This window comes from Carcharodon carcharias, chromosome 11, assembly GCF_017639515.1.
Source record: "Carcharodon carcharias isolate sCarCar2 chromosome 11, sCarCar2.pri, whole genome shotgun sequence".
In the NCBI taxonomy this organism is placed as follows: domain Eukaryota; kingdom Metazoa; phylum Chordata; class Chondrichthyes; order Lamniformes; family Lamnidae; genus Carcharodon; species Carcharodon carcharias.
Genome location: NC_054477.1, coordinates 146,885,580 through 146,908,461, shown reverse-complemented (window position 1 = coordinate 146,908,461; position 22,882 = coordinate 146,885,580). Strand labels below are relative to the sequence as shown.

Here is a 22,882-nt window from a genome sequence, read left to right as displayed (position 1 = left end):
TGCAATACAGCTACAAAGATAAAACATTCTGCAAAATCCAATAATGTTTTAGCACAACTTAGCTCATTTGTCTTACAGTTTAAAGTTGATTTTTCCATTTTGAATTCAAACTGCTCTTTCAAAGACAAAATGCATGAGCCACAGATTATTTCCACTTAAGTTCTTAAAGTGTTAATATGTATAATATGGTTTTCAAAGCCATAGGCAATTTGGAAAAGTGCAAAAAGAAAAACTATATTTCAACTTCAATTACTTTGTTTAGAAAAATATCAGTGGAGCACTTCAGTTGTCAGTCGCACTCTTCCCTTAAGAGTTTGAAGGTCATGGGTTCAGGATCCATTCCAGAGATGTGAACACACATCCAGGCTCCCACTGCAGGGAATGCAGCACTTTTGGAGGTTCTGTCTTTCCAATGATCGGTGGATGTAAAAGATCCCATGACACCACTTTGAAGAACAGAGGAGTTTTCCCTGGTACCCTGGCCAATCTTTATAGCCCAACCGGCGTCACTAAAACAGATTATCTAGCCATCATCACATTGCTGTTTGTGGGGCCCTGCTGTGTGCAAATTGGCTGCCATGTTTCCTGCATTCCACCATTTGTTGTGAAGAACTTTGGGGTGGTCCTGAGACCATCAAAGATGATAAAAAAATGCAGGTTTTTCTTCTTCCTTTCAAATTAACCAGTTCAAATTCATGTAGTCCATAAAAATAAATGGCAAATAAAAAGAAAACTCTAAACCAGCTAGAACCAGGTGACACTTCAGCTTATTTCACAGTCTGAATTCAGGGTCCAACTAACTCCAGGTAAATGTCTATTTTGCACACTGCGAGTCTTCAGATGAAAGGAATTCAGCAGCCTCATCTTGAATTCCCGCTTAGTCTAATGAAATGGTTTCATTAGAACAGAGGAGATTTAATAGGTGTTAAAATGATAAACATATCTGGAAAGTCGATAGAAACAGACTGTTTCCAGTGGTTGAGCAGCTCAGAATGAAGGGACATACAGCTCAGAATTAATTTTATGAGAAAAAAAATCTTAGAAGTTAGGCACAATCAGGAAATTATGCTGTTCAAGTTTTTGCTAAAACGAGTTTGCATAATCACAAATGTAAAATCTTCCTTCCACAAACAAGCAGCAGAGTTGAACATAACATTTTTTTCTCCCTTTCCATTACAATATATTGACTGATGTACTTAAAAGCAGCAATCTGAAAATGCACTCAGCAAAAATACTTACTTTTTGTGTTAGGTGTCTACCTGTGAATAAATATCCTGATTAAAATCACTGTAAAAACGATACGCAACCATTTACTACTTTCGTTGGGACACATGAGACAGTTACCTTGCAAATGCAACAGTTTTTGATATCAGAGAACCGTGGAATTACAGATCTGTTTGTTACAGCACAGGAGGCCTATCAGCCTGTTGTGTCTGCACCAGCTCTCTATAGCGGCCATTTACCTTATGCCTCTCTTTCACTTTCTCTTCAAACCATTGCACATTCTTCCTTTTCAGACAACAATCTAATTCCCTCTTGAATGCCTCAATTGAACCTGCCTCCACCACACTCGCTCGCAATGCATTGTAAGTCCTAACCACTTTGTGTGAAAAAGGTTTTCCTCATGTCACCATTGCTTCTTCTGCCAATTACCTTAAATCTGTACCTTGTTCTCCATCCTTCCACCAATGGGTACATTTTTTCCCCCATCTATTCCGAATACCTCTATCAAATCTCCTCTGTTTTCTTTTCTCCAAGAAAAAAATTCCCAACTTCGCCAATCTTTCTACTTAATTAAGTTCCTCATCCCTGGGGTCATTCTCGTGAATCTTTTCTGCAATCTAACACTTTCACATCTTTAATGAGTGATGCTCAAAACTGGACACAATACCCCATTTGAGGCTGAACCAGTGTTCTGCACAAGCCAAACATAACTTCCTTGCTCTTATGCCCTGTGTCCTTATTAATGAAGACTAGGACACTGCAACCTTTATTAACTGTACTCACAATCTGTCCTTCCAACTTCAAGAGTTTTTGCACCTAGGTCCCTCTGCTCTTGCACTCCCTTTATTTTATGTTGGGTCTCTGCGCTCTTCATAACAAAATGAATCACTTCACACCAGCGCTCAAAATACAGAGGAGGCAAAGTTGCCCCCAAAAGCCCTCATTCCCTGGAAAATTCATTTGCAGGGCCACCCTGCGCGCACAGAGGTAGTGATAGCAAGACAAGGCTGCATTGGACAAGAGGGGGCTGTAAAAGGGGAAAAAACATTTTTAAACCTCTCAACAAAGGAATACAAAGCAATTGAAAACCAGGAAGGAAAACTTGAAGTCACTGAGGCAATGAACTCCTTGCAAATGAATGCGAAATCTCCAGCTTATGGTTGCAGAAGTTCAGGAATTACTGTATGGGGAGAAACATATTGGATGCTATTGTAGTGAACACTGTCTTAGTTGGATAATTTAACACAGAAGTTTTATTTCTTAAGATTTATATTTGTGTTATCATGGTGGAAAGCGTTTCACATGCTGTGAATTACATTGAGGTGCAGTGATTGTTAAGAGACAAACATGTAACCATTTTGTATACACCAAGATACAAACAGCAATGAACAACTTACATTTTTATAATGCTTTTTATGCCCTTAGGACATCCCCAAGTGCTTTATAGTCAAATGAAATACTTCCAAAGTGTAGTCACTGCAGTAATGAAGGAAATGTAATGAGGTAGATCTAGGGGAGTCTAGGGCTAGGGAGTATAATCTAAAAATTAGAACCATATCTTTCAGAAGTGAAATTAGGTAACACTTCTACACACAAAGGGTGGGATAAGTTTGGAACTCTGTTCCGCAAACAGCAATTGGTGACAAATCGATAACAATGCTAGATCAACTGTTCAATTTAAATCGGAGATTGAAATCCGAGGTGCAGTAAAAAGGATTGTACCTGCCTGGTTAAAATCTTCCAGCTTTGTGCACATGCGAAGGAAATGCATTAGCTATGACCTCACCAGCTCGTGGAAGGCGTGTTTAGGGTGAATGCTTCTTGTGTGTAGAAGTGTGCATCAGTTATTTAAAAATATCTTTTGTTGCAAACTCAAGCCTATTGTCTTGTGCCAATTTAAATGGTATTGTGTCTAGGAAATTAATGTTTTCCTCATCTGTGTGGCTTTCGGTTTAATGGAGTGGTAATGATATTTGAAGATATTGATGCATTTTTCTAATTCTGCTTCCATGCAAGTCCAAATACCCCATATGTCAATACAAATACAAAAGGTTACATTACTCTATGACGGCATCACCTGAAGGATAGTGACAAAGAAAAAGGAGCTCCTGAAAACCAAAAAAAAAGTAGCCTTCAAAAAATCAATAAGTAGCCCTAGAGAAACCTCAACAGCCTTTGAAAAAAATAGTTTAACCACTGCTTTACACTTATCTGCATTAAATATCACTGCTACTTATCTGTCCATTTCCACCAACCTATGTGCTTTTGAAGTTCTACACAATCCTCTTTACAGTTCAAAATCTAAATGCAAAATCTTACCACCAATACCTGTATGCCAAAGAGAAAAAGCACAGGACCTTTTCTTACTAGTGCTTCAGCGGAAGCTTGGAATGTCAATCAACTGCTGAGCAATGTCATGGGCAGAGTTTAATCTGGGAAAGTGAATTTTAAACCACCATAAAAAGGTGGTGAAAAACCTAAAAGTAAGTGGCAACTTGTGTTTAAATTTTCCTAATCTTTTGCATTAGTTTAGCCAATTACTCTAGAATCTGACTGACAAACTAGCAGAAAGTCAGGTCTGCATATCGACTGTAGCATACACTACCAGAGCTTGAGATGCAAGCAGAAACAAGTCAATATTTCATGGGCTGGACAGATGGTTGTAAAATGCACCAGACAACATATTACTACATAGAAAATTTAGCCATTGGTGTATTACTAACCAACTCAAAATATAATTACAAGTAATTCCATCGACCACATTAAACTTATTTTTAATTAGAAATTAAGTTGCCAGTAACTTGCTTAGCTTATCAAACACAAACTTGCTGCCAAGTCTAACACCTGGGGCTGTGAACACATCTGCCTGGCGGTAGCTAGCTCCTGCATAGCAACAAATTCTCACATGTCACAAGCTGATGATATATTCATATGTTTGAATGGAGTGCAAGAAAAGACCATCAGGGTCTCAAGCTCACCATTCAAGCACATGGTGAAAACATGGCTAATCCCCCAACCACACAATTACCTGGAACATGCAAAAGCAGAAGCAATCTTGCAGCAAGCTTGGAAATATCTCTGGGAAATTATTTTCCAACTCCCCAAGGCAATTAAGAAAAGCTGCACAAGACTGAGCCTACATATACACTCAGCACACAACTAACAATTCACCTTCTATAACTGGCAATATGCTATTCACTCAGAAATCTGCCAAGCTCCTTTGTGAAATGTTGCAGAACATCCCTATCCACATGTGCAGGTAGTCTGCCTCAACAGGCTACTGACAGTGAAACACTTCCAGGCATCTAACATAAGATGAGCACAGTCATTAGATAAGCACCTGAAATGCCATAGCATAGAGGGCTGTGGGCTGTGGAAAATGGGATCAGAATAGATAGATGCTTGATAGCCGGCACGGACACAATGGGCCGAAGGGCCTGTTTCCATGCTGTATAACTCAATGGCAACTCTTTTGCCTGTCCGTTATGTATGTATGTAGTACCCTTCATCGTATCATCCAATCTCTCAATCTATCCAAACCTGACTAAATTCAAATCCTTCATTTTAAAAATTTCTTCAATGCAGTACAAGTATTATAGCAAACTGATATGGAAACAGAGTGAAAAGCAGAACCAGCTCATTTCGATTACACTTTAAATGAAGAGGATATCGCTCCACACAGAGTTACAGGGAAATGAAGTAGGTTCCTGGAAAAATACTGAGAAAGCAGGAAAATTATACTCTTATGGTCACGCAGAAGATGAAATCAAAGCAGCTGAGCCATAATACTTTGGATATGAAGATATGGCTGAAGGCATAATCATAAGGAACAAGCAAGTTGTAATGCAATTGGGAGAACTTCATGGGCAAATGAAGTAATAAAATGAATGCCACACCAATTCAGGCGATAAAGCATACAGAGGATCTAGGGTGCAGATGTCATAATCAAAACAAAACTTGGAGTTAAGCTGAATAAATCAAAAAATACAAGGTAAAAGTTAGGGTAGCAATATGTATAGTGAGTGTAATTATACTTAAGGCAAAGGTGGCAGCGCTCAAAAACAGAACAATTCTGTTTTAGGTACTCAATCTCAGGAACATGTTAGATAAAACAGTCAACAGATCAGAAATTAAGTTCTTGCTATTCTACTCAAATATATTGCCTTAAACTCAAGTACAGAGACACGTGCACACTGGACAGACCAGATTGATATTTTTGGTCTTTTAATTGGAAAATGGGTCAAGTTACCCATAAGCCACTTTTGTATTCAGGCTCTTTTCAATTTGGATTCAAAGAGGCAAGGATAGTCACACTGATAAATCAAGCTTCTTTAAGGGACAGCACCAGAGTGCCAGTTTTGCTTGAATGTACAACTCTACAACTGGATTAAAAGACCAAGGCTTTCACAGTACAAATATAGGAAACTGGATCTTAGATATTGGTCTTTTAGAGTTGGAAATAAGCAACAATGGAGAAGTGCCTTTGTTCAATTCTGATCAGCAACTTTTGCACAGCAGTGAGAGTTGAATTTGATACCAGGTCAGTGGGAGAGAGACGGTGGCATGGTGGCAATGTAATCGCTTTGGAGTCATGGGTTCAAATTCCACCATGGCAGCTGGTGGAATTTAAATTCAATTAATAAACCTGGAATTGAAAATATGTCTCAGCAATGGTAATCATGAACCGATCATCTACTGTTGTAAAAACACCATCTGGGGCATCACTAATGCCCTGTAGGAAAGGAAATTTGCCATCCTTACCTGGTCTGGCTTACATGCTGATCCCACAGCAATGTGGCTGACTCTTAACTGCCCTCTGAAATGGCCCAGCAAGCCACTCAGATAAGGAAGATTAGGATGGGTGACAAATACTGGCCTTGCCAGCGACACCTACTTCCCATGAAAGGATAAAGGAAAAAAGATCATGTACCTCCCTCATTAACCAGCTCCTTGAACAACAAGACAACTTTTTTAAAAAAATGAATAGAAATCCTGGGAATACTCAGGTCTGACAGCAGCTGGGGAGAGAGAATCAGTTAACATTTTAAGTTAAACACCTTTCATCAGTACCGGAAAAAGTTAGAGTTGTAACAGGTTTTAAGCAAATAGAGGGGCAAGGAAAGGCTGTGGGATGGGGTGGTGGGTGAAGAACAAGTCTGCGATTATGTGGAGAGTAGGAGAGGTTACACGATAAAAGGGGTGATGGTGCAACGCAATAGGAGAAGTTAAGAAACAAAATGATGCATCTGCAGGAAGCTTAAGTGGGAAAAGCAGAATCATTGCCAAAATCAAACACACAGTGAATAAACCAAAATAGGGCCAGAGGTTATAATCCAAAATTGCTGAACTCAATGTTGAAGCTATAAGGCTGTAAAATACCTAATCGGATTATAAGCTTCTGCTTCCCGAACTTACGTTAAAGTTCAATGCAACAATGCAGGGGTCTGAGGACAGATAAGTCAGTGTGGGAGTGGAGTAGAGAATTAAAATGTCAGACAGAATCACAGAATGGTTACAGAAAAGAGGCCATTCTGCCCATTGTACCAGCACTGGCCCTCTGAAGGAGCAATTTACCTAGTGCCACTCCCCTATCTTTGCCCCATAGTCTTAAAAATGTTTCCTTTTCAGATAATGACCTAATTCCCTTTCGAATGCCTCAATTGAACCTCCCTCGATCACAATCACAGGCAGTGCATTCCAGATCCTAACCACCCGCTGGGTGAAATGTTTATCCTCATGTTGCCATGTTCTTTTGGCTATTACCTTAAATCTGTGCCCTCTGGTTCTCAATCCTACCATGAATGGGAACAGTTTCCCTCAATCTACTCTATCCAGACTCATCATGACACTGGATACCTCTATCAGATCTACTCAGCCTTCTCTTCTCCGAAGAAAACAGTCCCAACTTCTCTTATCTTTCTAGATAACTGAAATTCCTCATCCCTGGAACCATTCTTGTGAATCTCTCCTGCCCTGCCCCCAATGCCTTCACATCCTTTGTCAGTGTGGTTCCCAGAAATGGACACAATACTCCAGTTGAGGCTGAACCAGTCTTTTATACAGGCTTAACATAACTTCCTTGCTTTTGTACTCTCTGCCTCTCTTGATAAAGCCCAGGATACTTTATGCTTTATCCTCTTGGCATGTCCGACATGCTTCGATGATTTATACATTTCCACACCCAGGTCCCTCTGCTCTTGCATCCAGTTTGGAATTGTACCCCTTTATTTTATATTGTCTCTGCGTTCTTTCTGCAAAAATGAATTATTTCATACTTCACTGCATTAAATTTTATCCGACATTTGTCTACCCATTCCTTCTGAAGTTCTGCACTATCCTCTTCATAGTTCACAATGCCTCCAGGTGTTGTAGTGTCAACAACTTTTGAAATTGTGCCCTGTACACCAAGGTTTAGGTCGTTAATATACATCAGGTAGCCCAGGGGTCCTAACACCAACCCCAGTGGAACTCGACTATAAACATTCCTCTAGCCTGAAAAATATCCATTAACCACTGCTCTCTGTTCCTGTCTATCAGCCAATTTCGTATCCACTTTGCCACTGTCCCTTTTATTCCGTGAGCTCTAACTTTGTCACAAGTCTGTTGTGTGGTACTTTATAAAATGCCTTTTGGAAGTCCATGTACAATACATCAACAGCATTACCCTCATCAACAAGCTCCAGCAAGTTAGTTAAACAGGATTTTGACTTAACAAATCCATACTGGCTTTCATTAATTAACCTACATTTGCCCAACTGACTATTAATTTTGTCCCGAATTATTGTTGTTAAAAGTTTCCCCACCACTGAAGATAAACTGACTGGCTTGTAGTTGCTAGGCTTATTTTTTCACTTTTTTTTTGAACAAGAGTGTAACATTTGCAATTCTCCAGTCCTCCGGAATCACTCAGAGTCTAAAGAAGATTGGAAAATTATAGCCAGTGGCTCTGCAATTTCCATTCTCGCTTCCTTCAGGATCCTTGGAAGCATCACATCAGGTCCTGGTGTCTTATCAACTTTTAAGTTCATACAGTCTATCCAATACATCCTCCTTATTAAATTTAAATCCTTCTAGTGTCTGAATGACTTCCTCTTCACCATGACCTGGACAGCATCATCTTCCTCGGTAAAGACAGATGCAAAGTATTCATTTAATATCTCAACCACGCCCCTGCCTCCATGCACAAATTCCCTTTTTGGACCCTATTCAACCCCACTCTTCCTCTTACTATCCTTTTACTATCATATGCCTATAGAAGACTTTTGGGTTCCCTTTTAAGTGAGTTGCCAGTTTCTTCTCGTACTCTCTCCATGTTTCGCTTAATTGCTTTTTCAATTCCACTCTGAACTTTCTCTATTCAGACTGGTTCTCAATTGTATTATCCACCTGACATCTGTCATAAGCACATTTCTTCTGCTTCATCTTAATTTCTATTTCTTTCATCATCAATGGAGCTCTGATTTGTTTGGCCTACCGTTTCCTTTCGTGGGAATACATCTTGACTGTACTTGAACCATCTCTTCCTTAAAGGTGGAGCACTGTTCAGTTAGTTTTGCATGCTAATCTTGGATTTCAACTTATCTGGGTCAGATTCATTCTTACCAAATTGAAATTGGCTTTCCTCCAGTTAATTATGCTTACCCTGAATCTCTCCTTGTCCTTTTCCATAGCCAACCTAAACCTTATGATATAAATGATCACTGCCCCCCTAAATGTTGCCCGACTGACACTTGATCTACTTGTCCCATTTCATTCCCAAGAACCAGGTTCAGCAATACCTCCTTTCCCGCTGGATTGGAAACATATTGCTGTAGAAGATTCTCCTGAACACACTCTAGGAACTTTTGCCCCTCTCTGCCCTTTACAGTAATACAATCTCAGCCTATATTTGGACAATTAATGTTCCCCATTATTATAACTGTTCTATAATTCTTGCACTTTTCTGCAATTTCCTTGCAAATGTTTTCATCTACATCTTTCCCAGTAGTTGGTGGCCTTTGCACTAGGCAATGTAATTGCACATGTCTTGTTACTTAGCACTTACCAAATAGATTCCAACCTGGACCACTTTGCGACACCCTCTCTATCCTGCAATGCAATGTTCTCCTTAAATCACCCCTCTTCCTTTCCTTCTTTTCCTAAATACCTTGTAGTGAAGTAATATTTAATAACTCACCATGTCCGTTATCGCCACATCATATTTCCATGTGGCCATCTGCTTTTGCAACTCACCAATCTTATTTATCACACTCTGTGCATTTATATACATGCCCTATAATCCTAATTTCGACTTTAATTACTTTCCCTCCTGCGCTGAACCCACATAATACCTTGCTATTTCATTCTTTAGCATTATGTCAATATTTTTTGCACCATAGTATCTCTACCTCTAGTATTACCTCCTGGTTCCCACACCCCTGCCAAGTTAGTTTAAACCTTCCCCAATAGCACTAGCAAATTACTCTGCAAGGAAATTGAAAACTGATCCCAAAGTCCCAAGAATTAAAGACCTCTCTCCTGCACCATCTCTCTAGCCACAAATTCATCAGCACTATCCTCCTAATTCTATACTCCCTTGTGTGTGGTACCCGAGGTATTCCAGAGACTTTGAGGTCCTGCTTGCTAATTTCCTACCTAGCTCCCTAAATTTTGACTGCAGGACCAAGTAACAAAACAAAAGGTGCAATCACATTATTTACCTATGTTGTGGACCAAGACTGCTGGCTGTTCACTCAGGGTGTTATACAGCCAGTGATATCCTTGACCCTGGCAGCATGGAAGCAGAATACCATCCTGGAGTCACGTCTATGGTCACAGAAATACCTATATGTTCCCCTATCAAATCTCCTATCATTATTGCTTTCCAATCTTCTTTGCGTCCCCCTATACAGCTGAGCCAGCTATGGGGCCATGGACTTGGCTCCAGCTGCACTTCCCAGATGAACCATAATTTCATTAGCATTGAGAACTGGGTACTTGTTGAAGAGCGAGATACGCTCAAGGGACTCCTACACATTTCCTCATGACTACCTGGTGCTCACCCAATCTGTCTCTCCAAGCATACTTTTAAGCTGCAGGGTGATCACGTCTATAGAAATGCTATCCACAAAGCTTTCAACTTCGTAGATGTATTGCAGTGACGCCCAGCTGCTGCTCAAGCTCCGAAACCCTGATGATGCAGCTGACCACACTTCTTGGACGTGGTTATTCAAGGCACAAGAAATCCTCTGGAATTCCCACGTGGGACAGGACGTGCACTCCAGGGGGTCATAACTGCTCTGCCACTCCTCTTATTAGATAACCTGACTACTTAACAAAAGACAACTAACCAGGTACTCAATTTTCCTCCATTGTTACTTAAATAAAAGGAGGTTAATTGAAATGCCTTTACCAAAAAGCATATATATTTTTCAAATTTTCTAGCTCCTTAGGCCAACTTCCTAACTTTGGAAAAAGGGAAGTAAAGCTACAATACTCACCAGTCAACCAACTCATGACCTTCCTGTAACATCACAGTTTGATTATTTTTTCTCTCACTACAGCGGTCTGCCCCACAACAATCCTGACCTCCAGTGACCAGAAGCTCAGGGGTACACTTCTGAACAGAACGGAGGTGCTCTGCAAAAAGGTCATCTAATCTGTATCTGATCTGCCCACTGTAGAGGGGAATTGCACAAGTGAAACACTGTCTCACATAGATGTGTTTGGAGCATTGGATGGCGAGAACACAGGAGGTTAAAGGACAGGTATTGTATATCCTATACTTGAATGGAAAAGTGCCTTGGGAAGGGAAGGGGGTGACAGAGGAGTGGACCAAAGTGTTGCACACAGAACCATCCCTTTGGAATGCTGAAAGGGGAATTTGCTGGAGAAGGCAGCAGATGATATGACGAATATGGAGGCCGCTGGGGTGGAAGGTAAGGATAAGGTGATCTCGATCATATTTCTGGAGAGTGGCTGAAAAGACAGAGCCTAAGTTTGGGAAAAGGAATGGCTACAGTTGTCAACCATGGTGCAGGAAAATCCTCAGTTGAAGAAAAAGGAAGACATATCATATATGGAAGGTTGCATCATATGAACAAATGCAACAGAGACAGAGAAACTTGATACTGGAATCCTTACAGGAAACAGGATTTGAGAAAACGTAGTCAAAGTAGCTTAAAGTGAATATTGGCTCATTCCCACCCTGACTGCATTTTTTTTCCAGATGACAGTTGCTGGTGATGATTCTGCTGTTTTCATTTACACCCCCTCTAGATGCATCTTAGGTTTCTTCTCTTCTCCCATTATGTCTTGCTTATGTCTTGCACCATCATCCTTTTTGTCATTTAATCTCTTCAACCTTAGAACCCATCACAGACCTATCCTTATGCTTAAAAACTGACATATTAAGTGATTGTAGCTCTGTTGAAAGGTCATCAACCCGATGCTTTGCATGTTTTGTCTTTCCAGATGCAACCAGATCTGCTAAGTATTTCCAGCATTTTGTGTTGTTATTTTGGAATTGCTGCATCTGCAGTATCTTGCTTTTGTACACATTGATACAAAACTACATGAATATAGTTCAGAGCTCCACAAGCTCCAACCCTAACACTGTTTTTGTTAATAAGTTGTCTTGTAAATACAATGTTCTTTACTATACCTTTCTGTAGGAAGACATCTAATTGGTCAACACACAGTGCCTTCAACTCCTTCTCAGTTTTATCCTTCTTTACCAAAGCAACAACGTATTTAGCAAGCGCGGATGGATCTGCATCACATCTGCAACAGAACATAAGCAGAGAAATACTTAAAAGCCCAGATTTAAATACTAATGTTCTTTGAACAAAAGTGTGTTGAAATACATCGAGTACATTTTTTAAAGCCTAGAAATGGCTTGTTTTAAAGGTTAAGATAAAGGTTCCAATTTTGGAAGGGTGATCCTTCACAAAGATGTTAGCATAAGGAGTTAGATGATAAGTTTCCCACCTTTTTCCTGGAGTACACAGGTCATTCTTAATCATTTGTGAAAATTAGCGAGAATAAAAATAAACCAAGAATTTTTTGCAAAACAAGATTTATTGCCTCTTCCCAGTACAGCAGTCAACTTGGTGCATACTCTCACTTTAGTAAAGCAGCTAACTTTAAAGCTGCTGTGCTTAAAATAAAAGGTAACAGTCACTGCATTTTAATTTGCATAGATTTTCTTGTTACACGGTAACAAGAATATTACAATTAGCATTGGAAACTACAACTTAAGCAGTGACTACATAACTAATCCAATGGCTGCAGTGCTTTACAAGGACATGAAGGTGCTTTATCAATGCAAGTTTGCTCTTAACTTCTCATTCTCCCCGCTGCACAAATAAAATGAGTGGAAGTACATGAAAGTATTACTGCACCAAGATCAAATCAACTAATCACAATGCAGAAAGGTACAAATGTGTGTTGATCACATCCAGATTGTTGCAAAAGCAAGCCAGTCCGCACATTACCGAGTTAAGGTATGATGTATAGTATCACAATCTAGTGAATGTGATATATATAAATTTTCAAAAATATAGAATCAAAGAACGGTTACAGCACAGAAGGTGGCCATTCAACTCATGTCCACGACAGCTTGCTGCAAGTGCAACTCAACTAGTCCCACTCCCCTGCCTTTTCCCTATACCATTATAAAAAAGGTGCGCATGATAAAGTTTGGTGTATGTCGAGTCGTGGCCAGGTAGTAGAATAGACTGATAAATGGTTGCACAGCAGAAAACAGAGCAGCAGGAGTTAAAAGTTTTTACAGTTAGATTAACAGCACAAGAGTGGAAGCTCTCGTCAATTCAATTCATTTCCATTCCAATCTAGTAAGGGTTGCCTCATCAGAAAATCCTCTTGGGAAGCACAGAACCAATCACTGACACTAACTTCAGTGTTATTCTGTTGTGTGCTGACTTCCGAATTTGCTATCAGTTTCAGTGAGTAATGGCTGCAAAAGCAGAAAATTCAGGCTCAGGTTGAAACACCAGAGAGAGTGCAGAGAGGAGGTTACCAGATTTGATGAGACATAAACTATTCAAAAAGAGAGGTTGGAGGTACAAGTGGAGGTCTTTAAAATTGTGAAGAGTTTGTTTTGGGCAAATGTAGAGAAATAGCTTCCATTTGTGAGGGAGTCCAGAATCAGAAACAATAAATATCAGATACTGTCGCTAGCTAAAGATCAAACAAAGAATTTCAGACAAATCCTTGTATAGAAATTGGAACTCTCAGTCATGTGGAGTGGGTGATGCAGGTAGCATTGACTCATTTCAGGAAAGCCTTATGCATACATAGGGAGAATGAGATAGAGGGATATGGGGACAAAGTGGGAAGAGGCTTGTGTGGAGTATAAACACTGGCATAGGCCAATCTGGCCAATTGACTGTTACTGTGCTGTAGATTCCATGTAATACCAGTATGGACTAGTGCACTGGATCAGCTCAAATTCTATACAAAGAGCATTTTATCTTGATAACAGTAGGGAGACATATAGCATCCACAGCAATTTAGTAACTTCGATCCAACCAGAATCTACCTGGGAGTGGGGGCAATTACAGTGACATGGCTAGTGTGACCATCACAATTTATTAAGATGAATCCATCATCTCCCAAAGGATTTGGTAGGCGAGGAGATAATGGAGAAAGATGACAATGAGTATGCAGTCAGAAATAATCTGGGAGTGGAAGTGGACAGCAGGAATTTTGCTTTCAGCCATCTTGCTGCCCATCTGCGAACACACTGCAAATAAGGGGATCTGGAGAGCAACCGACTTGCATCTTTAAAAATGCATCAGCTCTCGAGTTATCTGCATGTGCCTCCCTTTCATTTCCACCATCCTGATTCTTTAGCTACTGCACAAGGCACTAGCAGGCCAAGATAAATTTATTTGGATTACGTGGTCAGCTGTACTTCCTTGTCATTTTGTACATTAGTGCAAGCACCACTGAAGTGCTCTCATGTACCTTGAACATTTTCTCAAAAGTTCATCATAAATTCGAAGTCAACTATTAAAATTATCTGCCCTTGAGGATCTTGGCACAGTTTTGTTACAATTTTGGATCTTGAAAGATGAATTTCAGATCCAGAACAAATGATTGTCAACACTTAGAAAAAATGTTAGCTATGTACTCGTGAATAATGATAAAGCAGTTAAAAATTGGGAGCAAAAATAAACAAGTTTGGAATATATTCTGGATTAATATAAATTAATATACAATATATTTTGATATTTTCCATTCAAGCAGACTGTGTTCCACAGGTGTCCTTGACACAAGAAAAATCCCATGGTAAAAATACCATCTTCAGCTGTTCTCATCAAAGTGGAGGAAATTAAACAAGAACAAAATTTTACAAACACAACTCCTTATTTCTTAGCCTAATGAAATATTTTCTCCAGCTGAGAAAGATGACGTTTCTTGACTTCCAGAAGCAAAAGTTCTTTCGCAGCACTTTGGAACAGAGATAAATGTTAAAGTCTAAAAGTTCAAACTCAACAGCACAACTAACGTAAGCTAACATAACGGGTGAATGTGGCTATACAAATAAAACTTAAGTCCATTATGGGCAGTTTCTATTAACATAGGTAAACCAAAATTAACAATGAGCTACTCAGGCTGTAGCAGGTTAACCAACAGCATCTGCCTTTAGTTAGAGATTTACCCCTCCTTAAACTCTTCAGAATCTCAGAAATGTTACAGCGCAGAAGGCCATTCGGTCCATTGTCTCCCCTCTGGCTCTATGAATGAGCAATTCACTTAGTGTGGTGCCCAGAACTGGAACTAATGTCCTGCACAAATTCAACATAACCTCCTTGCTCTTGCCCTAATAATAAAACCCAAGATACTGCATGCTTTATTAACTACTCTCTCAACTGTCTTGTATTCTTCAAAGTATTATACACATATACACCCAGGTCCCTCTGCTCCGCACCTCTTTAAAATTCTGCCCTTTATATTATACTGATTCTCCACGTTCTTCCTAACAAAATGAATCATTTCACATTTCTCCGTACTGAACTTCATCTGTCACCTGTCCACCCATTCCTCTAACTATTCTATGTTCTTCTGACGTTCAACACTATCCTCATGATTCCCAATTACTTCCAAGTTTTGGATCATCTGCAAACTTTGAAATTGTGCCCTGTACACCAAGGTCTAGGTCATTAATATATTTCAGGAAAAGCAAGAGTCCCAACACTGATCCCTGGGAACTTCACTCCAAAATTTCCTCCAGCCTGAAAAACATCCATTAACTGCTACCCTCTATTTCCTGCCACTCAGCCAATTCTATATCCATGTTGCTACAGTCCCTTTTATTCTGTGAGCTATAAATTTGCTCACAAGTCTGTTGTCTGGCACTGTTTGAAATGCCTTTTGGAAGTCAGTGTACATTACTACATCAAGTGCACTACCCTCATCAACACACACCGTTGCCTCTTCAAAAAAAAAAACTCCAGCACATTAGTTAAATACGATTTTCAGCTCAAAACAATTTTTTCCCATTAAGTTATTGAAGGTCTGAGTTGATCACGGCACAGAGAAACAGGGATCTAAGTGAACAGGACATCTCCTTGACGAATGAACATGGATTTGAGGATTGGGAAATAAACAGCAGAATGACTGAGAAGAAAGATGAATTAAAGCTGGAGAAATCAAATGTTAAATGAGATAAAGAAAGTGAGAGAGGGAAAAAAAACAGAAAATACTAAATTTTAAGATCTCTTAGAGCAATTCAAAAGCTGAAGTAATGAGCCTCCAAATTTATAAAAGTTAATTTTCAGTTACCTTCAGACAGTCACAAACACTTACCAGATCCTTAAAAGTATTTACACTTGTAATTACTAGCCCTATATATCTCTGATGAGTTTAGATCATATCTACCATTCAAGTACCACAACTTTATACCAATGGTGAGGGAGACAACGAAATGCCGTTTTTCTGAAGCTAATGGTGGAGCGCGGAACTCGGGCAGCAATGTTTGGACATTTGTAGTTAATCACCTATCTAGCCCTTAATGAATGCTGAACCACTAACGCATAAATCAAAGCAAGCGCCTCACTGTTATGTTGGTAATAACAGCTTACCCAATGTTTCTATTTGATCGCATAGTCTAAAAGGTATCGCAACGGCTCCCTCATGCCACATTAGGATGATAACATTTATCTGGTTGATCAAAGGAAGAGTTTACTCAGGAAATACATTAGATTGTTTTGCCAATAGATTTGTCTCAGTTGCCCAACCCACCACTAATATATGACAAATGTATCTTAACTGCATGAATACTTGCAAATTAATAACAGAACATTTGTGATAAATAATTGAAATGCTTGCATCTCAAGTTGCTATCACACTCACTTTCTAATGCAATACATGCAAAATGTCCTACCCACCTGCACCCACCCCTAACTTCTTTCTCTTGAACATGCATATTTCTGCCCTCTCCAAAAGCCTCTCAACTAATCCCAGCGCTGACCTCCAACATGCTGTTACGGTCAAAGTGAACGTGAGGGGCATGAAGACAAAGATTCAAGACAGAAACAATCAGCAAGTCAGGCATAATAGCAACACACTGAACTCCAAATGAAAGCCAGTGAGAAAAGAGACAGAAGCAAAAGAACAGTGAGAGGGGCACAAAAATTACACACAGAGGTACAATTTCATTTCTGTGAGCAATTCCAGAGGAAAATCAACTTTATGCTGTTCGTTTTGTGGCTCCTGCAATTATAAATAGGAGACTGATACCTCGACAGCAATGCAAAAAAAAAGTTAATGAATTTTCTGCCTTTGTGCAATCTGATCAGGCCATGAACTGCATTTAAAATTTAATATATTATTTCTTATGGTCTAACACTTGAGCTGAAATGTTACTTAATGCATCATAAGGGAAGCAACAAAATTGTGCACAAAATATCATAGGCTACATCACTTAAGAGACACCAGCCCACTATTTTGACTAAGTAAGCTCAAGTTTTCATGTACTGGTTTTTTTAAAAAGTGGGTATGGGGGTGGGTGAAATTGAGTAATCAAGGAGATTGCTGTAACATAAAACAAACAAAACAAAATCCCAGCTAATGACTAGAAAAAACTAACATCTCAAGGAAATTGATGCGTTTGGAACCAGACATCCACATGTGATGTCAGGAACCAAAAAGGGTTATTTCAATTCTGTTGACATTAATCTAAAGGGAATGGTTCTTGCAATTTATGGCAAGTGGTATATCGGTAACACCAGGAGTCCACTCAGATGGAAGCAGGAGTGTGTGAAAGTGATCTGATTAAAATTCCAAAGTGCATATTAAAATATAAAAGCCAACAAGGCCTGAGGGAAACAGTTAAAAAGGTCGAGTGAACAGACCTCTTGTTGATTGTCACTCACCAATGGAAGGAGCAAGTGGGAGTGAGGAGAGAGAAGGGTGGTGGTTCAAGATGACATAATTGTGGAGCAAGGAGTGGAGGATGCAGGTGTTCAGCAGGTAGATCAAAAGGGAAAAGAGGTAGAGGTGGCATGAAGCAACAATGATCTCAGGAGTATGAAGAATTAGGGTATGTGATGGGAGGAAAGAGCAGTTCAAAGCACAATTTTTAAAAAAAAAAGTTCTTGGCATGTGCACGAAGTGGGCAAGTATGATTTTCTGCTCATTCCCTAGTTGCCCTTCGTAGATGCTGATGAGCCTTCTCTTGAACAGATGTAGTCCTTGTCTGGATTGCCCTTTGACAATGGAGTTGCATAGGATATTCTGGCAATGACAAAAGAATGGCAATGCATATCCTAGTCAGGATGGTGTGTGACCTGAAGAGGAACTTGGAAGGTGATGCCCACAACATTGCTACCTCTGTGCTTCTTGGAGGTAGAAATCACAGGGGAAGTAGGTACTGCCAAAGTAACCTTAAGTTGCTGCAGTGCACATCATAGATCATCACTGATGGATATCATGCGGGGAGTGGGGGATAGGAAGCAAGTAAGTGAAGGCCACACCAATGTAGCCACTACTGGGTTCTTTCTCCACTCCAACACACCATCTCATGCTATTGCTAAACTCCATTTTTTACCTGAAAAAAATGCAGAAAAGGGTAGAAGACAGTTAAGAACGAGGGAGCAGAAAAGGCGTGGCAGAGAAACAGAAACACAAAGACAGCAGGGATAGTTAAGTGAGAAAGAGACCATGTTCTCTAACTTACCAAGTACAGTAAAATCTTTATTATCCAGTATGCATGGGGAATGGGTGGTGCCAAATAATCAAAAATGCTGGTTAACAGAGAATTCCATTTATTAATGGAATACAGCATAATAATTGGAGCATAAACTAATATGCAAGCATTCAAAATACTGTTCTTTAAATCTTCAGTATGTTGATACATAAATTAGAAGTAAATAGGAAATAAAGTATAAAATAATGCAGTATACAAGCACAGGTTCCAGATAACTTCGTAATTGCTTCCAGTTGGTAAAGCGATGTTCTTATTAGGGGAACTCCAGAAATTCTGGTTAGTAAAGAATTCCGATTGGTAGAGTGCTAGATAACACAAAGTTTACTGTACAATGCCACAGAAGATCAACCAGGGATATTAACGATCTTACATATGCATGCATTGTTTATTTTCTATCCCAAGTGTCAATTTTAGTAGTCTATGAGAAAATGCATTTATAAACTTCCCCAATTCTGATGTACTATATGGCCTCATTGGAAACCATTTAACTTTTGAGGAATGCAAGTAGACATAAAAAATATAAAAACAAAACTGCAGATGCTGGAAATCCAAAACAAAAACAGAAATACCTGGAAAAAACTCAGCAGGTCTGGCAGCATCAGCAGAGAAGAACAAAGTTGACGTTTCGATTCCTCATGACCCTTCAACAGAACTAAGTAAAAATAGGAGAGGGGTGAAATATAAGCTGGTTTAAGGTGGGGGAGGGTGTCAGCTTATATTTCACCACTCTCCTATTTTTACTTAGTTCTGTTGAAGGGTCATGAGGACTCGAAACGTCAACTTTGTTCTTCTCTGCCGATGCTGCCAGACCTGCTAAGTTTTTCCAGGTATTTCTGTTTCTGTAATGCAAGTAGACAATTGGTTTTGCCAATGTCAGATGACTTGTAAACGTAAACAATCTGATTTTCATTACTGCAGCAGCGACCCACTTTTTTGTAGGCCTTGTGAGCTGTCACTAGATTGACTGCTTCTGTGTCATGCTGACTAAAGGCAGAGAGTCATAATAGTAGTCTTACAATTTGGTGTTACTTGTGTTAAAATCTGCCCATTTCAAGTACAGGTTCTACCGAAAGTTTTGCTGTGAGCAAGAGCAGAAACATGGAGTGGAATTGGTGTTCTACAGGTTTACAGGGAACCACAGGACGAAACAAAATAAACAGGGTAGGACAATGGAGGGGAAAATACTACAGAGAGGAACATATTAGAGAGGAAAATACTACATTCTTTATCTGAAAATCCTCTTAGTAGAATAAAAATATATTAGATGAAGATATTGTAGACCTGTTGCATTCATTATGACAGAATACTTAAAAAAATAAACTTACAAATCCAAGTGTTAAAAACACCTTGAATTAACAGCTCTTGGAGAGTGTAAAATTGTGTTCACATCCAAAATATATTTAGTGATTGGTTTTTACACACTGTATCACAGAAATATAATTATTGCTGTCTGTTCAGCAGCTCCAGGAAGGAAACAGTAACTAAAAATTGTACATACATTTAATACTTAGCTGCAGCCAATCAAGCCTTCTCTAAAGTGAAATGTTTGGGGTTAGGGGGTTTGAAAGGAAAAGGGAAGGCATCATTATGCAAATGACCCTTTGTAGAGCATTCGTTTAACAATTACCCTGTACTTTCAAGTAGTATGGCTACATTTTGACAAATAGGTAAAAACTTTTATTAAAAAGTAATAGGATAAAAAGGATATACTTGATCATTATTTTAAATACCAATAAGAAATAGTACATGACTCACGCGACCAGGTCAGTAGATAGATATATCATAAATATCATAAATTGCAAATTACAGCAGCAATTTAGAAATGCATTTCCAGGATGAAAATCGTCACTTGCAGCACAAGTTAAGATAATGAGCTTGCCAACTCTTGCTAACCCACGATTGTCTACGTTTGGATGCTGTTTAGTATCTGGACCAACTACATCGCAAGCCAAACATTTGTCTGACGTTCAGCGCTTGCAAAGCGTTTGATACAGCAATGCAATTTAAAACAAAAAAATCTGCCAAATACCTATGGCACATCTAGTACTCAGAACCGTGAACCCCAAGAGTAGATGCCATGTAGCATATCCGCATAAAATACTCACCATGTGCAGTCACAGTTAGAAGTACTAACACACAACGCATCGTCTTTCAGGAGGAAACTGGAAAACTATTGACAGGTCGCTGAATTGTTAAGAGAGGCTAAACCAATTTTACAGAAGTACAGTGGGCGAGACACCCTCACCTCTGCTGAGTTACGGAGTTGAGCTATCTTTCTTTACAGGATCACCGATCCCAACCCTCCCCCCCCCCCCCCCCCCCCCCACTACCTACCTACCTCACACCAACCCACACCCCACACCAACCAGTACTCGTGGTACTTCTGCAGTAACCTGGGTGAGATCTTTAAATATCTGGATTTGCACCGGGGTGGCGCAAACTCTTGTACTTACATGGGTTCCAGGGTCTTGGTGAGCCACGACTTGAGGGCATCGAGGTTTTCTATCATCATTGTGATCGATCATGGGAAGGAGGGGGGGGGGGGGGGGGTGGGGGTTCCGGGGGGTTGCGGGGTAAGAGGCAACAGGGGCCTGAAACCCCCACGTCAAACACTGACCGGGGGGGGGCGGGGGGGGGGGCGCGATGTGGAGGTAACAGAGCTCAGGGGATGGGATGGCGGGGGGGAGGGGAAGAGTGGAAAGGGTTCTGATCGAAAGGAGCTGGAGTTGTTTTTCTCCCCCTTTAGATGGCGGGGGGAGGGGGGAATCAAAGTGCAAGCATCGAAAGTAAAGCACCCCCTCCAAAAAAAAAGGCAAACAGTAGCTGCGGCTCCGGCTGCTCAACGTGTCCACACACGGTGCCCAGAGGCAGGGCCTGCAAAGACTATTTAAAAAAATATATAATTTTTTAAAAAAAAAAATCTCCTCCACGCCGCGGAAAGGATAGAAACGCTGGTTGGGAGCCGGTAACGACCTTCTTTTTTTAAAACAAAAAAAAAACCACCCAATCGCCAGGAGTATTTCACCAGTCGGGCCCAAAGCGCCAGGTTAAAACTAACATTTCTGCTTTTTCTCTCTTGGCGAGTTTATTCAGAAAATGGCGGCTTCCTACTCTCGGCCCGGCCCCCAAGTCTCGCGAGATTCCCCCGGGGGCAAGGGGGCGCGGTCACACTCTTCCAACCCCCACCCCCCACCCCCCAGTATATCCATTTGATGCCAAGTACCAAGCGCACCAAAGGCAGCTCATGCGTTGAGTTCATGGTGCTGCCCTTTTTAGCACCCTGCCCCCCCCCCCAATCCCCTTCCATATTATCCCAATTCATTCGCCAGAGTATGAGACACACTAAATGGATGAAACCCTGTGTCTACCCTACACTGCCAGGTGTGTTGAACCCGTTGGAACCATCACCCATTCGTGACTGGGAATGGGAATTGCAATTACTTCCCATGAATGAGGAATTCCGGGCAGATGCAGGCCATGAGCTCGCTTGATTCAAGTCCCTGCCCGTTGTGCACACCGCTACTTACTGATTGGATGGTAAAGTCAGGTCTCGGGATTGGCAGCTCCACTGAGAATGTTTGGATAAATTTGAGTGGCAACCGTGGTTCAATTGGAAAGTACTCTCGCCTCTGAGTCACAGGGTTCCAGGTTTCAAGTCCCACTCCAGGGTTTGAGCACAAAAAAAGCAAGGCTGACAACCCACTGCAATGTTGAAGGTGCTGTCTTTTGAATGAGATGTTAAATTGAGGTCGTCTCACATGTACATTAAATATTTCATGTCACTATCTTGAAGGAGAGCAGAGGAATTATCCGCTGTCCATGACCTCAATCAACATCACAAAAACATATTATTTGGTCATGATCACATTGTGGGAGCTTGCTGTGCTGTGTGTTTCCTTCATTACAGCAGTGACTGTACTCCAAACGTACTTCATTGGTTGTAAAGCGCTTTGTGACATCCGGTGGTTGTGAAAAGTGTTATATCAATGCAAGTGTTTCTTTTGGAGAAGTGGAGTGGACAAGATATGACAGCAAGCAATGTACATGATATTAAGACATGTGGCTTAGTCACATCTTCGTCTCAGAGGTAGGATTGGAGGAGCATTTTAAAGGAGAAGGAGAGGCAGTGAGATTCCAGAGTTTACAGTTCAGGAGGCTGGAGACATGGCTGCCAATGATCGGGCAAAGAATGTAAGCAATGTGCAAAAGGCCAGAGTTGGAGGAAAGCAGATTTCCCACAGGTTTTTAGGGATGGAAGAGATCACAGATATAGGAAGGGGAAAAGATAGCAAGGCACTTGAACAGAAGGATGAGAATTTTAAAATCAATGAGGTTGGTGGACTAGCTGTCAGTGTAAGTCACCATGCACAAGGGTGATGGCTGAACATGAGATGGTGCGAGTTAGGATATAGACTGCAGAGCCTTTGTTGAGATGAAGTTCAT

General features: G+C 40.4%; 1 protein-coding gene across 4 annotated transcripts in view; it reads right to left on the bottom strand.

Annotated features, from left to right (window-relative positions):
- The window catches only part of rbm26 (RNA binding motif protein 26), an 89,951-nt gene extending 68,977 nt beyond the window's left edge, over nt 1-20,974 (bottom strand). For all 4 annotated transcript variants that reach the window (XM_041199563.1, XM_041199565.1, XM_041199564.1 and 1 more), the window contains exons 1-2: nt 20,893-20,974; nt 11,867-11,985 (exon numbers count right to left, since the gene is read on the bottom strand). In XM_041199563.1, coding sequence (XP_041055497.1) covers nt 11,867-11,985; nt 20,893-20,951 — 178 coding nt within the window. In that variant the 5' untranslated portion in view covers nt 20,952-20,974. The remainder of the gene's footprint in view (nt 1-11,866; nt 11,986-20,892) is intronic.
- Between the last annotated feature and the right edge of the window lie 1,908 nt (nt 20,975-22,882).